General features: G+C 42.5%; 1 protein-coding gene and 1 pseudogene across 3 annotated transcripts; both read right to left on the reverse strand.

Moving 5' to 3' along the window:
- Nucleotides 1-967: 967 nt before the first annotated feature.
- Nucleotides 968-8306, reverse strand: LOC310713666 (mas-related G-protein coupled receptor member H-like; the record flags this gene model as incomplete). 2 transcript variants are annotated; one of them, XM_083518100.1, is made up of 2 exons in its annotated part: nt 8235-8306; nt 968-1976 (listed from the first exon to the last, which is right to left on the reverse strand). In XM_083518100.1, exon 2 carries the CDS (start codon nt 1934-1936, stop codon nt 968-970), a length of 969 nt encoding a protein of 322 aa, XP_083374226.1. In that variant the 5' UTR covers nt 1937-1976; nt 8235-8306. The 2 variants fall into 2 exon arrangements, with proteins under 2 accessions (XP_083374226.1, XP_083374225.1); XM_083518099.1 differs by lacking the exon at nt 8235-8306 and adding an exon at nt 2726-2846 and having other exon boundaries at nt 968-1979.
- Nucleotides 8307-12978: 4672 nt separating this feature from the next.
- LOC310713129 (proto-oncogene Mas-like) lies at nt 12979-14940 on the reverse strand (annotated as a pseudogene). The gene is made up of 2 exons (XR_014530104.1): nt 14287-14940; nt 12979-13753 (listed from the first exon to the last, which is right to left on the reverse strand). The product of XR_014530104.1 is annotated as a proto-oncogene Mas-like (transcript).
- Nucleotides 14941-17330: the final 2390 nt, after the last annotated feature.

Genomic DNA, 17330 nt, shown 5'->3' on the forward strand with positions numbered 1-17330 from the left:
AGAAACCTCCTCTCTCTTTGGTATCTGTAAGTAATTTAAATTTTATTCTTAGTTTCTTTCCTTGCCAGATACGGTAAATCTTGGAATTACTTTTTGCCACTCTTTAAAATCACAAACACCATTTATAATCTCCTATGTCTTCCAACAGGGAAATACATGAAAGGGTTAATATAGCTGTTCAGGCAGTCACAAAAGTAGTCATAATATAGGATCTAGGGAGGTTCTGAATGGAAAACAAAAATGCTGTTGCATAAGGCATTCAAAGTGTGTGTAGAGGTTCCATTCTGCCAGCCAAATCTACTTTCCCTCCCCAGCCTACATCTTTCCCCAGCAGCTCCAACCGCAAGCTCAGAGCTCCCTGAATACATTAAATGTTCTTCCCATGAATGGACCCAGGCTTCCTCCATAGTCGTATACTATCTAGATTTATAAAATAATAAGAATAATAAGAAATTCATCAAGTCCATTCATGTGTTCAAGACTGAGATTCTATGCACACTCTGAAATCAATAGCCAGCACTGAGTACAGGTCAAGAAGGTTACAGACAGAAAGTTTCTAAATTGGGAACTAGATTGTGTCATCAGAATCACAATGATATAGACCAGGGGTCTGCAACCCGCGGCTCCGGAGCCGCATGCGGCTCTTTTACACCTTTGCTGCGGCTCCGGGGCAGATACTAGCGAGGGGAGGAGGCGCATTGTGCACCCCGACACTCCCCACTGTGGCGGGCGCTGTACTGGCTGTGACGTCGCATGGGGCGGTGCGTGCGTTAGTCACGCACCGTCCCAATGTCACCTTCCCGCCCGCTGTCAGATCGGAGGGCAACAGCGCGCATGCTTTACATGTCGCAATGGTTTTGCGGCTCCCAGTTGTTGTTTTTCTTCGGAAACGGGTCCAAGTGGCTCTTTTTGTCTTAAAGGTTGCAGACCCCTGATATAGACATATTTTGGCAATATTTTTGAGCCATCATAACTGAGTTTCCAAAGAGATCTCTCCTGCTTCTGGAGGGTTTTCATCCTCTTTGAAAACATTCTGGAATGTGGCTTTCATGCTCTGCCTACACCTGCCTCTTTTCTGTCTTCCAACCAGGAAATAAATCAAAGGGTTAACACTGCTGTTCAGAGAGCCGAGTATGAAGGCATATTGTGAGAAAAAAGGAGGTACCGAATGAAGAACAAAAAGAGTGATGAAAACGGCATTGAGTGGAAAAGAAAAAATGATGAAGAAGAAGAGAGCAAGCAGGACAATAATTAGAAGTTTCCCCCTCCTCCTCTGGTGTGATTTAAAGCAGACTCTGACAAAAAGGATCAGAGTGGCGACAGTCATGAGTGGGAGGCAAAGGAAGCCATTCACAATAAGCTGAATGCCCAGTGTGCTAGAAATATTGAAATCAGACAGAAGGAGAGTGACGTGAATTGCAGGGGAAATAGAACAAACTCCCCATATTGAGGCACAAACAGCGGTGGACATATTTGGTGGTCGGTGGCATCGATGCCAAAGTGGGAAAAGGACAGCCACACACCTGTCAATGCTGATGGCTGTCAGCAGAAATTGACCGTTGGTGTACATAAATAGGAAAATCAAGTAAAACATGTACTCTTCAAGGTAAGTGAAGTATTTTACCACTATGAAACACATTCTATTAATAAACACAACGGTGAGTAAACCAAAGTCAGCTATGCAGAGGTTCAGGATATAAGTGGTGAAAGGAGTCCTCTTAATGCAGAAACCAAGCAGCCGGATGACAGTCCCATTCCCCAAAAGCCCAAAAATGCTGATTAAAAGGTAGCTGATATTCAATATATACTGTCCTAATGTCAATCCTGAATGATTACCAGTGTAGCTATTGTTAGAGAGAACAGTTCCATTGTCCGTTCCGTAATATTCCTCTCCAGGATTCATTGGGGACAGTGATGGGAGGGTGTAATTGATCATCGTGATCAATCTTTGCTTTTCTACTTTGTCCGTTGTTTTCCTGCTGGAAGAATTTAGAGAACAGTAGAATTAATCTTTACTAACAGAAATAAGCAAATAAAAAAGCTAAAGCTTTGAAGATTAGTCTTTCATACTTTGTAGCTATTTTGGAGTGGGTGGTTAAGGTGGCATGACTTGCTCTTTAATTGCCAGGTAAAGGGGCCAGTGGGGCTTGCAGCTACCTGAATATATTTGGGGTTTTAGAGAGTCTCTATAATAGGGTTCCCATATTCCCCAAAGTGAAAATCCCACATAGCTCTGTGATGCAACATCTGCCTCCTGTGCAGAAGGGTTCCATCCCTGACACCCTTGTCTGAAACCCTTGAGAAGTGCTGTCAGCCAGAGTCACACAACCATAGAATCTTAGAGTTGGAAGGGACCCAAGAGTTATCTAGTCCAACCCCCTGCAATGCAACAATGTAAAGCAATACTGGGCAAATTGGAAAGAGCCAATGTGGCATTGTGATTCCAATTTTGGAGTAAGATTTGGGAGACCAGCCATCAAATTCCCACACAGACATAAAACTCACTGGATAACCTCAAACCAGAGTTCCTCAGCCTGACCTACCTCACAGCTTTGTTGTGAGGATAAAAAGAGGAGCAAGACAAACCATGTATACCACCTTAAAAGCCTCGGAAGAAAGGTGGATATAAATAAATAAATGGACTAAATTTTAGGAGGCAGCTTCCTATACTTTTCTGTTCCTAAAACCTCATACAGAATCTTTCACAGCTGTGTTATCTTTTTACCTTTTAACCCCAGGGGTTGAAGCTGTGCTTGTCAATCATCATCATCATCAATCGATGCTTAATTCTGCCACACCAATTACTCGTCTTTCTGCTCTTGGAAGTGAAGAATTTCTAATGAGCTTTTTGCTTACCTGTGACTAATGTTGGATCAGATATTGAGATAGATAGAGAGAGAAACAAAATAAGTAATCCTGTGCTGGAAGGTTTGCAGACACCAATGCAACTCTCGAGTCTTGAGGAAGCATTCAAAGCATGACAAGATATGCTGGAATGTGCCTGCTTGCCTTCATTTATGCTTAATCAGTTTGCCAGTGTCATGTGACAAGAGAAAAACAATTGTCACTGGGTTGTCAATATAGTCTTTAGGGGATTGTGGTCATGTACACTAAAAGCTCCATTTGTAAAATATACAAAAGTGCTTTGAAAGGCTCCATTACAATTCAAAAGCCTCCAAGTATGTTTTAAGCACTGAGAAGCACTTTGCTCCCCACGCGGGGGATTTCCAATACAGCCAGGGAAAGAAAGACAGATTTTGGCAATATTTTTGAGCCATAATAACTGAGTTTCCAAAGAGATCTCCCCTGCCTCTCCAGGGTTTTCATCCTCTTTGAAAATATTCTGGAATGTGGCTTTGATGCTCTGCCTACACCTACCTCTCTTGTGTCTTTCCACCAGGAGATAAATCAAAGGGTTAACACTGCTGTTCAGACAGATTAGTATGGAGGCATATTATGAGAAAAAAGGAAGAAATGAATAAAGAAAATAAACAGTGATGAAAACGGCAGTGAGTGGAAAAGAACAAATGATGAAGAAGAAGAGAGCAAGCAGGACCATAATTAGAAGTTTCCCCCTCCTCCTCTGGTGTGATTTAAAGCAGACCCTGACAAAAAGGATCAGAGTGGAGACAGTCATGAGTGGAAGGAAAAGGAAGCCACTCACAATAAGATGAATCTGCACTATGTTAGAAACATTGATATCAGACAGAAGGCAAGTGATTTCAATAGCAGGGAAAACAGAAGAAAGTCCCCATATTGAGGCACAAACGGCAGTGGACATATTTGGTGGTCGGTGGCATCGATCTCAAAGTGGGAAAAGGACAGCCACACACCTATCAATGCTGATGGCTGTCAGCAGAAATTGACCAGTGGTGTACATAAATAAGAAAATCAAGTAAAACATGTCATCTACAAAGTAAGTGAAGTATTTTCCCACTATGAAAGACATTCTATGAATAAACTCAACTGTGAGTAAACCAAAGTCAGCTATGGAGAGGTTCAGGATGTAAGTGGTAAAAGGAGTCCTCTTAATGCAGAAACCAAGCAGCCGGATGACAGTCCCATTCCCCAAAACCCCCAAATTGCTGATTAAAATGTAGCTGATATGCAATATATAATGTCTTAATGTCAATCCTGAATGATTACCAGTGTAGCTATTGTTAGAGAGAACAGTTCCATTGTCTGTTCCATAATATTCCTCTCCAGCATTCAAAGGGGACAGTGATGGGAGGGTGTAATTGATCATTGTCATCTGTCTTTGCTTTTCTACGTTTCTCTGCTTCAGGCAGCAAAATGTCTTGCCCCAGAACTAACACTTCACATCCTTTCTTTTAGTTTTTTCTCCTTCTCTTTCGTGTCCTCACATATTTTTTTTCCTTCATGCTCCTCCTCAAAGGAAACCTTTATTGCGAAGCTTCTGGACTCCTTTGTCTTCAGCTCTCCTTCAATCTGTGTTGGTATCCAACCATACACTCATCCATTCTCAAGCCATGCATTCATTCAAAACTCTGAATAAATAAATGTCCCTACCTGGAGTTGCTACTAAATAAATCCAGGACTTTGATAAGTGTTTCCTTTCCTTTCCTTTTTTTTTTTGGGGGGGGGGAGGAATATATATATATAGATTGCTGAAGTGTCTAGACTGAGAAAAAAGAAACCTGCCCATGACTTATTGGAACACCAACTAGTGGATATGAACATTTTTGCAGGATATGAATTAGCCCTACCCGGCAGAGACTGAATCTGGAATCTTCTGCATGCAAACCTCTCAGCCATAGATTTTGGATACAAAACTCTATGTATAACTCTATAACATACATTGAACTGTGATTTCTATGCAAGGATATGAGAGGTTATTCTTTTGTTCCATTGCTTTCCCAATGAAAACCTGCTGTTTACTGTTGCTTCGGGCCAAATATCAGAAGGGTCTTTGAAGGGACATTCAACATCCTAGTGCTAGACCTTAAGTTACTAAGGCTATCAGGCACTGAGATCTCCAGAACTCATTCTTTCCTAGCCTGCCACTTGGATTCCTATAAATAATAATAATAATAATAATAATAATAATAATAATAATAATATCTTTATTGTCATTGCCCCCTCTCGGGGACAACGAAATTACTTGGCTGCTCCATCCACCCAGGTAGGGCACTCCACACAAAATCAAAACAACTATAAAAACACTAATTAAAATAATACAGTATAATACAGCAAGGAAGATTAGATGACTTTCAAAGTCCAGGCTTCCCATTCAGGGCCGAGATCGCTCTGGGGAAGAAGCTGTTCTTAAGACGGCTCGTTCTTGTCTTCATCGTCCTGAATCTCTGTCCCGACGGCAGGAGCTCGAAGAGACAGTGACCAGGATGCGATGGATCTTTTACTATGTCCAGTGCCTTCCTATGGCACCTTGTGGCATAAATCTGCTCTAAGGTGGAGAGAGGGCAGCCAACAATGCTCTCTGCTGCCTTAACAACTCTGCACAACCCCAACCTGTCCCAGGTAGTACAGCTTCCGTACCACACACATAAGCCATAAGTGAGCACGCTCTCAATGGCACAGTGATAGAAGGCAAGCAGCAGTTTCTGCGGAAGATGGTTTTTCCTTAGAATTCTCAAAAAGTACAGTCTCTGCTGCGCCTTCTTCACAAGACCCCTTGTGTTGACACTCCAGGACAGATCCTCTTGTAATTCAATGCCCAAAAATCTGAACGTTGTTACCCTCTCCACACAGACCCCATCAATCAAAAGTGGCTGGACATTGCTCTTCTGTCTCCTGAAGTCTGCCACAAGCTCCTTTGTCTTCCTTGTATTTATGAGCAAGTTGTTAGCTCTGCACCACTCTGTCAGCCGCTCCACCTCATCTCTATAGTCTGTTTCACCCTCCCTTTCAGAGATGAGCCCAATCACGGTTGTGTCATCTGCAAATTTGACAACCCTATTACTAGGGTGAGAAGCGACACAATCGTACGTGTAGAGAATATAAAGGAGCGGACTGAGCACGCATCCCTGTGGTGTTCCTGTGTTAGTCTTAAGCATACTAGAGGTATAAGGGCCCAACCGAACCCTCTGGGGGCGGTCTGACAAAAAGTCCAATATCCACCCACAAAGTGATAACGCAAGCCCCAGATCTTCCAGTTTAGACATCAGACGTTGTGGTAGGATGGTATTAAATGCCGAGCTGAAATCTAAAAAAAGCAGTCTGGCATAACCCCCCCCCCCCGCTGCTCCAAATGTGCAAGAACGGCATGGAGGGCAATCGCCACAGCGTCCTCTGTCAATCTTTTCATTTTATAAGCAAATTGGAATGTGTCCAGTCCCTCTGGTAGGCAGGCAATGACATAATTTCGTACCAGCTTTTCAAAGCACTTCATGATTATAGGTGTGAGTGCTACTGGACGAAAGTCATTCAGATCTTCCGGGTTAGATTTTTTTGCTATTGGAACGATAGTAGAGGACTTTAGGCAGGATGGAACAATAGCCTGGGCTAGGGATCGATTTAAGATCCCAGTGAAAACTCCTGCTAGTTGATCTGCACAGTGTCTCAATACCCTTCCAGCTACCCCATCTGGCCCTGTGGCCTTCCTTGGGTTGATTCCCTTCAACACCTTCCTCATCTCTTCTTTTTCCACAGAGACTACTACATTCCTTTGTACTGATGATGGTGATGGTGGCAAGGCCTTCACAGGGAGTGGTGGTGGTGGTGGTAAAGCCTCAGCAGGTGTTGCTGCAGATGTTACTTCAAAACGGGCAAAAAATCCTTGGATTTATACCCTGTTAATTCTTGTACACCTTGCCACACCTGCCTGGTGTTGTTACTTTGTAGATGATTCTCCAGCCGCTGTCTATACACCTCCTTTGCTACACGGATACCTCTCTTTAAATCCGCTCTAGCTAAGCTGTACAACGACTTATTTCCACTTCTGAAAGCAGTATTTCTTGCCTTTAGCAACCCCTGAACCTCCCTTGTCATCCAGGGCTTCCTGTTTGGGTAGATCTTTATCCGGCGCCTCCGTGTTACATTGTCAGTGCAGAACCTAATATAGTCCAACACTTGCTCAGTATGAGTCTCTACATCCTGTTGGGCGAATACCTCCCAATCGGTGTCATGAAAACAGTCTTGTAGTTGTTGGGATGCTTCAGCTGGCCATATTGTAATATCCCTCTTTATAGCTGGAGTCCGTTTCCTCAATGGAATATATTCAGGAGTCAGGAGCAGGGACACATGATCAGATTGGCCTAGATGTGCCAGTGGTTCGGCCTTATAGGCCTGTTTGACATTTGTATACAGCCTGTCCAGAGTCCTTTCTCCCCTGGTTGCACACTTTATGTGTTGATAGAATTTAGGTAGGACCACTTTCAAATCTGCCTGGTTGAAATCCCCGCATACAAGAAATGCAGCCTCGGGATACTTGCCTTGTTGTCTGCTGATGGCATCATGCAGAAGACCCATTGCCTCATTGATGTTCGCATCAGGTGCAATGTATACTATAGTTATCAGTACTGCTGTAAATTCTCGAGGGAGATATATAGGTCTGCATTTAAGCGTCATAAATTCCACAGTTGGGGAGCAATGACTGGCTATCACAGCGTGGATTGTGCACCAGCTGTTATTCACGTATGCACACAAACCTCCCCCCCTTCTTTTACCAGAGTCCTCTGTTCTATCATGGCGGAACACTGTATAGCCTGTTAGTTCTATGGCTGAGTCAGGAATAATTGGTGTCAGCCAAGTTTCTGTAAGCAGCAGAAGACAGCATTCACTCACAGCTTTCTCCGTTGCTATCCACAATTTCCACTCCTCCAGCTTATTCACCAAAGATCTCACATTCGCATAGAAAATGCTGGGAAGTGGTAAGTTATAATGTTGTGTCTTCAACCTTAATTGCCTTAATCGCCTTCCTCCTCTGCAGCCTCTCTTTTGTTTACGGTCTCTCCTGTGTCTCTTTACTCCCCAGTTCTTTGAAGTCAAAAAATCTTCCTTGCAGACGCGGAGACACTCACAATTTGTGCAGCACTCACTCCTTAGCCGAATAGATAACATGTCCTGCCGACTATAAACAAGTCTATTTTGGCAGGACAAAAAAGCCAAATTCTGAGTTGAGGAGCAACCAGCCGCTGCATCAACACGCGCCACCATCTTATCTCCCAAACCTGTCAGTGTGCAGAATGCTTGCTAATTATCCCACTGAGCATTGGCTCTCCTGCTTCCCTTGCATGTTAAGTATGTCCACATACCTGTGAGAATCTGTGGCTCAGATATCATGAGCGGCAGGAAGCAGGTGTAAGAGCGTTCTGTGCTGGGGAAAGTTGGCAATCGAAGGATTTGCAGGAATCAATGCAATCCCCAAGTCGCAAGGAAAATGTTTAAGTCTGACCAAGCTGAATTCAAAATGTCCTGTAAATTATCCTCTTCTCCTTGTCTGTGCTTAATCAGTTTGCCAACATCTTGTGACAAGAAGAAACAGTTTCTTTACTGGTGATAAAGTAAAGTGATAGCTGTCAGTGAAATTAGGAGGAGGTTGTTGTTGTCTTAAGTCTCACTGTTTCAGAAAGTACTCTTGATAAAAGGTGGTTTCCTAGTCATTGGGAAGCGGAAAGCAATTAACAACTCTGTGACTTGATCGAGTGATATTGATTTATTGATTAATAGCATAGTATGCTTCTATCTTTCCATGCTCAACTTGGTTAACATAATGCAGTGGTACCTCGGGTTAAGTACTTAATTCATTCCGGAGGTCCGTTCCTAACCTGCAACTGTTCTTAACCTGAAGCACCACTTTAGCTAATGGGGCCTCCTGCTGCTGCCTCACCGCCTGAGCACAATTTCTGTTCTTATCCTGAAGCAAAGTTCTTAACCCAAGGTACTATTTATCAGTTAGTGGAATCTGTAACCTGAAGCATATGTAACTCGAGGTACCACTTTAATCTATATACAAAAAAGTACAAAAACACAGGGAATATTGCAGCCAATGGATACAGTAACATAAGAGACGAGAATTTTCTTCTGGAAAGTGGCGATTTCCTGTAGATTGTCCCCCACTCCCACATGTCACCCCCTGCTAACTACTCAAAACTCTGCCATTTTTTGAAACCTCCAATTTCCTCATATCAGATTCCCCCAAGGATGCAGCATCCTCAAATATACCATTGCTTGAAGGTATTTATCTCAAACCACTGCTTTATTTGAAATTGCCATTTCCCCCCTCTCAGTTCCCTCCATCCCTGCTTTACTCAAATGTTCACTGTTGTTTTAAGTCACCATTTCCCCTTTGAAAACTGCCTCTTCTTTCGTAGGTATCTCTTCTTGTTTCCATCTTTGGGCCAATAATATTCTTGCTGCAATTGTTGCATTTAAAAACAATGTTTTATCTTGCTTAGGTATTTCTCTACCTACAATACCTAATAAGAAGGCTTCTGGTTTTTTAAAAAATAAATGTATATTTCAACATTTTTTAAAGTTCATTATATAGCATTTCCCAGAAAGCCTTCACCTCCTTACATACCCACCACATATGATTAAAGGTACCATCTTTTTCTTTACTTTTCCAACACTGGTTATTTGTTCCATATATTTTTGCTAGTTTCACTGGCGTTAAATGCCCATCCTTGCTTATAAAAAATAGCCGGGAAGGGCTGGTCGATGGGCTTCGCAGTGTGCTGAATGCTTCTGTGAGGGAGCCTTCCCAGACCCACTAAAAGAGACGGTTATCAAACAGATTCTTTTTAAAAAAACATCTTTAGATGCAGCCAATATGGCCAACTATCACACAGTCTCAAATCTTCCATTCCATCATGGGACTGAAACATCTGAAGGGTATTTGAAGGGACATTCAACATCCTAGTGTTAGACCTTAAGCTACTAAGGCTATCAGGCACTGAGATTTCCAGAACTCATTCTTTCCTAGCCTGCCACTTGGGACCCCTATAATTATGTTCATGTCAGTGTGCAAAATGCTTGCTAAATATACAAAAAAGTACAAAAACACAGGGAATATTGCAGCCAATGGATACAGTAACATATGAGCCATGAGAAGTTTCTTCTGGAAAGTGGCGAATTCCTGTAGATATTCCCCCACTCCCACCCCCTGCTAACTACTCAATATCTTGATTAAAAGGTAGAATCCCAAAGTATATACCAATGGCCACTTGGATGACTTTAAAAGTGTACTGAACACAATAATGGATGATCAATTTATATTCTGCCTCCTCTGTGTGATGCAGTATGCCTCTGGTGACCAATATGCAATATATACTGTCCTAATGTCAACCCTGAATCGTTATCAGGGTGGCTATTGTTAGAGAGAACAGTTTCATTGAAAGTTCCATAATATTCCTCTCCATCATTCAAAGAGGACAGTGATTGGAGGGTGTAATTGATCATTGTGATCAATCTTTGCTTTCATACTTCTTCTGATGTTCTCTGGCTGGAAGAATTTAGAGAAAGGTAGAAATAATCTTTACTAACAGAAATTAGCAAATACAAAGCTAATACTTTTTAGATTAGTCTTTCATGTTTTGTAGGTATTTTGGAGTGGGTTGTTGCTCTTTAATTGCCAGGTAAAGGGGCCAGTGGGGCTTGCAGCTACATGAATTTATGGGGGGGGGTTCAGATCTTAACTGTGATACGGTTCCCTTTTCCCCAAAAGTAAACATGCAATATTATAACAAATGTAAGAACCTAGGCAGGTATAGGGTGGTATATACATTTAAATAATTAATGATGCCATATTATTATTTTTCTCACTCCCCTATAATACTAGAACTCAGGGCCACCCAGTGCATCAAAATGCTGGACAATTCAAGACAGACAAAAGAAAATGCTTCTCAGCACAGCAGATAGATAAACTGTGGAATCCACTCACAAAGTATATACAGTGGTGCCTCGCAAGACAAAAAGAATCTGTTCTGTGATTCTCTTCGTTTAGCGGTTTTTTCGTCTTGCGAAGCAAGCCCATTGACGGATTAGCGGATTAGCGCTATTAGCGGCTTTTAGAGGCTTATCGGCTTATCGGATCAGCTGATAAGCGGCTTAGCGGCTTAGAAAAGGGGGGGAGGGAAAAAACCCCGCAGGAACTCGCAAGACATTTTCATCTTGCGAAGCAAGCCCATAGGAGATTCGTTTTGCGAAGCACCTCCAAAACGGAAAACTCTTTCGTCTAGCGAGTTTTTCGGCTTGCGAGGCATTCGTCTTGCGGGGCACCACTGTACTAATGGCCAGCAACTTGTTTCCTGTAAATTTCTGTGTGAGATGTTTATTTTCCATTTGTTTCGTCATTCTTCCTGTTGTAATCCAACATATACAACATCTCTGCTTCCACTTCTACTTTTTTGTTCTCTTTCTCCTGTTCTCAAAGTCTGCAATTTTTCCTGCATCACACGCCATCTTTGTGTTGAAAAACAAGCCTTCTTTGGGAGAGACTGGCTCCTCTCCGAGGCTCCCGGCTTGCTTACCGGTGACCTCCCTGGCTGCAACCCCTGCAAGTTCATGATAGGTCTCAATAGGCGACATCTCCCGGCGTGGGAAAATGAACACCCCCTCCCTCCATGCTTCCCAGCAGGAAAAGGAGATTAGGCAGAAATGTATTTACCGGTACATCGCTTTATTTCTGACTCTTCAGCACTACATAAAACATGTCCGATCACTTCAGACTCCTTCCAGCAAGTGGCAAATACTTCCTTTACATACACAAGAGGATGGTCTCAAATTACACTCTGAGCAAATTCTGGTGAATCGCCCTGTAAACTGACTGTAACACTGTTTCCCACAGACAGTTCCATCATGTGATGTTTTCAAGCTACCACTTTGCAGCTGCATTGCTTTCATATCGTAACACTTTGCTTGTCAAAGTCTAACAAAATGTCTGGAGTCCTGCCAAACCCCCGGGTAAGTCTCCAACTTATCTTTCTCATCCAACACTCAGCCGCTAATGATCAGGCATCCCTCCAGAGCTGTGGTACATCTTCAAAAGCCATAGCCCTAATTGCGGTTCAGTGGAAGATTGGTGCTTTAAATCGTACCAATATTCTCACACAGTTCTATTTTTGTAACGATCCATATATATTATCTTATTCTCATTAAATTTCTTTTGCTTTTTATCAATCCATTAGCACCCAGGGGGAAGTTTTCCAAATAATTAAAGTAGCAAACACCATGTATATAAAGAAAGGGTAAAGGCTCCCCTTCCCCAACATACTGCAGTTCATTATGAAGAAAATCTTCTTTCCAGGTTGAAACGTTGCTGCTCAGTGGCTGATTCATTTAGCAGATTATCATGTCCTATTAGTCCAGTACACATCTGTAAATTACATCCAAATTCATTCTAAAAAACAGAAGAACCTCTGCCCATAATGGCTGCATCAGATGGTTACCAATAAGCGAATTGCTTTGCACTCAGCGCCTCCTGTAATCCATGTTGGGATGAAAGCTAGGTATCAGACGATCTGCGAGTGGAGTTCACCCCCTCCCGAACACTGTGGGGGGAGGGCTTTCAATGACAGTTACCCTCAAATCGTCCTTGTTTATGATTTGTGATCGATCTCCACCAACATGGGAGCTGCCTTCATTATGGCAGAAAGCACCAGAAGTCTCAGGCTTCACTCATCTGAGACCTCCGGGTATAGGGCAGTATATAAATTCAATAAATAATAATAATACGTACATTCAATAAATAATAATCTGCCGATAAAAAAATGGAAATGGGGTTTACCTCTATGCCTCTCCAGAGATATACAATCTCTAGAAATTAACAAATAGATTTCTAATAAGTTAAACTAATTATAATAGAAGCTTTGCCACCCACCCCACCTCACTCATGTTTACCCCTCCACCGCTTTCCCCCTTTTCTTCACTAATGTTTCAACAAATGAAATTTGAAAAAAGAGACATTGCACATACTTTTGTAAACAAGAAATATTTAATTAAAATATTTTAAGACGAAAAGGAGGAGGAAGAGGGGAGGGGGAGATACTGAGTTCAGAGTAGAACAAGTGCAAAGAAGTATAAGAAGCATTTTTTTTGGGGGGGGGGGATTAACCAGTCATTTTTTATTAAAGCCTTTGTATTACAAAGCAAAGAGATAAGCAGGGAAAGGTATATCTGTCGTCTCCACTTTCAGTACATAGTCTTTTTCATGGCTAAATTCTTCTTTGAAGTCATCAGATCCAGGTTTGGACTTGAACGTCTCGCTTCTTTCTCCCATCTTCCTCCTCCTTAAAAAGCCTCTGTAATATGACCTTCAAGCTCTCCCTTGACCGATTGTGTTTCTTTTTTCCAACCAGGAAATATGGATTAATAAAATGCAGGTATATGGGTTTCTTTGAACTTCTGAACAGCCCGAGGACCTTGCCAAAAGTATCAGAATAGCAAGAGGGAAAAAGTGAATCATTCTGATTCTTTTGAAGCATCATATCTGTGGGCTGACCCAGAGTTCTATCTCCTCTCTTCCCTGTTCCTCCTCCTTGAAAACCCTCTGGAATATGACCAGCTCTCCCTTCAAGCTCTTTCTTGATCGACTGTGTTTCTTTCTTCCAACCAGGAAATAAACCAAAGAGTTAACACTGCTGTTTAGGTAGCTGCATAAGAGCCCAATAAATATTTTAGTACTGTTTCCACTTTCAAGGGAAAAATGGATTAATGAAATGCAAGCAAATGGGAAAGCTAAGAAGAGGAAGAAGAGGAGGGCAAGTAGGATGGCTGTTACAATTTTCCCCTTCTTCCTCTGTTGTGATCTAAAGTAAACTTTTATAAACAGTGACTTGCGATCTCAGTCACACACAGTCTGTAGTCCGCTGGCAGCAGGAGTTCAATATGGGTATGTCTTTGAGTTAACATCTTACATCAAAAACCTGACAGTACCTAACTATCGAAGGCTTTTCACCAAAGCCAGACTAAATGTCTTCCCCTCTGCAGTGCTGGATGGTAGGTTGAGAGGAGTTCCCTACCAGGACAGACTTTGCTCGTGTGCTCAAGACATCAATTCCATAAATCAGATTTTGTTGCATTGTGTGAAGTATGAGCAGGCCAGGGCTGAACTGATACTACCCTTGCTGGTGCCTTTCCCGGGAAAATCAGAGGCTCACTATGTCAGGTTCCTACTGGAAGACCGGACAAAAGCTAGAACGTTGGAAGTGGCAAAGTTTTTATCGGTGGTTGCAAGAACAAACGAGCCCTATATTCTAAACAAAGTGCTTGATTAACCTGGAGGTAGGCTGTATGAACTCTATTGATTTGTAATGTTTTGTTGGGTCTCTGGACCGTAATAAAGATTGTTGTTGTTATAAACAGGACCAGAGTGGAAACGGTCATGAGTGGGAGGCAAAGTATAGCATTCATTAGAAACAGGTAGAAAAGGGGATTCGTAAATAAAATAAATAAAATAAAAATAATCATGCTGATTACAGTGAGCAGGAAAGCAATGATCCATATTAAGGCACACACAAGGGTGGAATAGTGTGGTGGTCGGTGGCATCAATGCCAAAGGGGAAAGACGACAGAAACACACCTGTCCATGCTAATGGCTGTCAACAGATATTGACCAGTGTTGCACATGAACAATAAAGCAAAGGTGCCAAAAGATATTATATTGAAATAATAATCACTGGCATGTAAGAATGAAAATGACTCCAGAAGATATATAATGGGAAAAGTAAATAAGCATATGATTGCCCCAAGGTCAGCAGCAGCCAGATGCAGGATGAAGGTGGTGAAATGATTCATCTTCATGCAAAAGCCAAGAAACCAGATGACAGTTCCATCCCCCATAAGTCCAAAAATGCTAATAAATAAAATGGAGTCGGAGATAAAAATGTCTTCTATAGGATATGGTGATAATTCATGATCAAAACCATCCTGGGGAGTTAGGAGGTCAGTTCCATTTTCTGCTCCAAGATCTTCCCCTGAAGCATCCAAAGTGGACCAGGATCTCAGGCCATCATTGTTCATCTTGCTTAATCTCTGCTTCTGAGCTATTTCTTCCATAGAGAAGAATTCCTACCAAGAGAAAATAAACAAATGTGGAGTCAGTTTTGGCTATAAAGCTCAACCATATTAAACTGAGACACTCAAACAATAACAAAAGAGACATGCTGTAGTGGGAATTCATGACTGATAAACAAAGAAAGAAACAAAAACTTTAGGAATATTCTTCTTTAGAATGTTTTTCAAAATTTATCAGTTTCAAAAGTTATGGGGGGGGGGATGCAGTTCGGCGGTGGGTTATGGATTTTTCCCCCAATTAAGGAATCTGCAGGCATAACATCAGTAAGCATATCATTTTAAAACTAAAATTCCCCTCTTCTGCTCTCTGAGTCAGACATAACACCTGAAATTAACGTGTTGTATGCTATCCACTGAGAGTGGGGCGGTTGGATGGGGTCAATGTTTCAAATCTGGAGTGGAGAAGAGGAACGGGAGAAGGAGTTGAACATCAAGAAAACAAAAGCCATTATCAGTAGTAGTACCCCAGCCACATTGGACAGCTACCAACATATATAAAAACATAACAAAACAATGCACTGGGTAGGCATGTGTAAGTTTTTATTATTATTAAAATGTGATTTTTAACAAACCCAGATTAAATAAAACTCAAGTAAAATCCACTGTCCTGGTCTCACAGTGGCCAAACAGATGTTTAAGGGAAGCCTACAAACAGCTTTGGAACACAACAGTCCTCTCCTCTGCTGTGCTTTTCTGCTGCCCCAACAGCTCTTTGATCTCCCAACCCCACTCGGGGCAACTTTGACATTTGTGGGAGACCAATCTGCTTTTTTTTAGGAGGGCATGGGAACACTTCTCTCCAATCCCAGATTTGATAACATAACCCCTAACATTCTTCAGATGGAAATAGGGATATTTTCACTCCTCTCCTATTGACCCTCCTCGACCCCCATTATTTGTCCCCCGCATAGTATTTCCTAACATAAGAAGGAGGAGTGTCACCACCAGTAAATGGTTTATGAAAGAAACACACACTATAAACGATAACAGAATAATAATCTACACAAGTTAAAATGAGTTCAAAGCAGCAAAATGAGAGCTAGTATCTGTGTGTGTATGCATGCTCACATGTGCTGATGAGCCTGACATTGAGATTTTTAAAAAATAAGGTTGTACCCCTATAGTAGAGCACTTGTGAGGCAGATTATTGGTTTCTCCAGCCCTGTATTCCCTTCCCCAGGGATTCAGCCTAGGATTTTCTGCCTTCAATGCATGTACACTTCTGCTTATGGTTCCCCTTCTGCTTTTGCAAGCGAACTATGTTAACCTGAGACATTCACATGCCTGTGAGCAACTGTTGATCAGCAGTCTAGTACAACATCAACCTCAGTGCAGTCCCTGCCCTGCTGGAGAAGGTGGCACTCACCATGGGGCCTGCAGCACGCCAGAGCCACATGTCTCTGCTGGTAGTGACACGGTGGCTTGGGCACCCATAGGTTACAGAGCCAGTGTGGTGTAGTGGTTAAGAGTGGTAGACTCGAAATGTGGGTAACCAGGTTCGCGTCTCCACTCCTCCACATGCAGCTGCTGGGTGATATTGGGCTAGTCACACTTGTCTGAAGTCTCTCAGCCCCACTCACCTCACAGAGTGTTTGTTGTGGGGGAGGAAGGGAAAGGAGAATGTTAGCCGCTTTGAGACTCCATCGGGTAGTGATAAAGCGGGATATCAAATCCAAACTCTTCTTCTTCTTCTCCACACTGCCCCAAACAGTCTGCCCGCCTCCTCCCCCTCAGCTGTAGGGCGGCTGAGTGGGAGGAGGCAGGCAGACTCCTTGGAAGCCCCACGTAGTGTCCTGCCCCAGTGCCCGGTAGGCTTGTTCTGCCGCTGCATCTATGAGAAGTTGCCTGTTGAGAAAAACTATCTGTATGCCAAAAGGCTACATTTTTAGTTCAGCAGGAAGCAGGGCTGTCACAAGACTGCGTAGATACTCCGTCTCCATTCTGTCTCTGTAAAGCAGTTTCGTGCAAAATGCACGTGTGCCAAATGCATGCATGATTCTGCCACTTTGCCATGGCTCACCTGCCACCCTTCCAAATGAAGTATGTTCACATATGTACTGTACCTGTGAGAAGCTGTGGTTCAGATATCATGAGAAGGAGAAAGCAGGAGTCACAGAATTCTGTGCCAGGAAAAGTAGGAAATTGGAGGATTTGCAGGAATTCATGCAATTCCCAAGTCGCAAAGGAAACTTCTAAGTCTGACCAAGCCGATTGCAAAATGTTCTGTAACCTACCGTCTCCTCTTCATTTTTGCTTAATCAGCTTGCCAACATCTTGTGACAAGAAGAAACTGCATTTACTGGTGAACAAGATAGTCATCAACAAAATTAGAAGGA

Source organism: Podarcis liolepis, assembly GCF_965112155.1.
Source record: "Podarcis liolepis genome assembly, chromosome: 8".
NCBI classification, from domain to species: domain Eukaryota; kingdom Metazoa; phylum Chordata; class Lepidosauria; order Squamata; family Lacertidae; genus Podarcis; species Podarcis liolepis.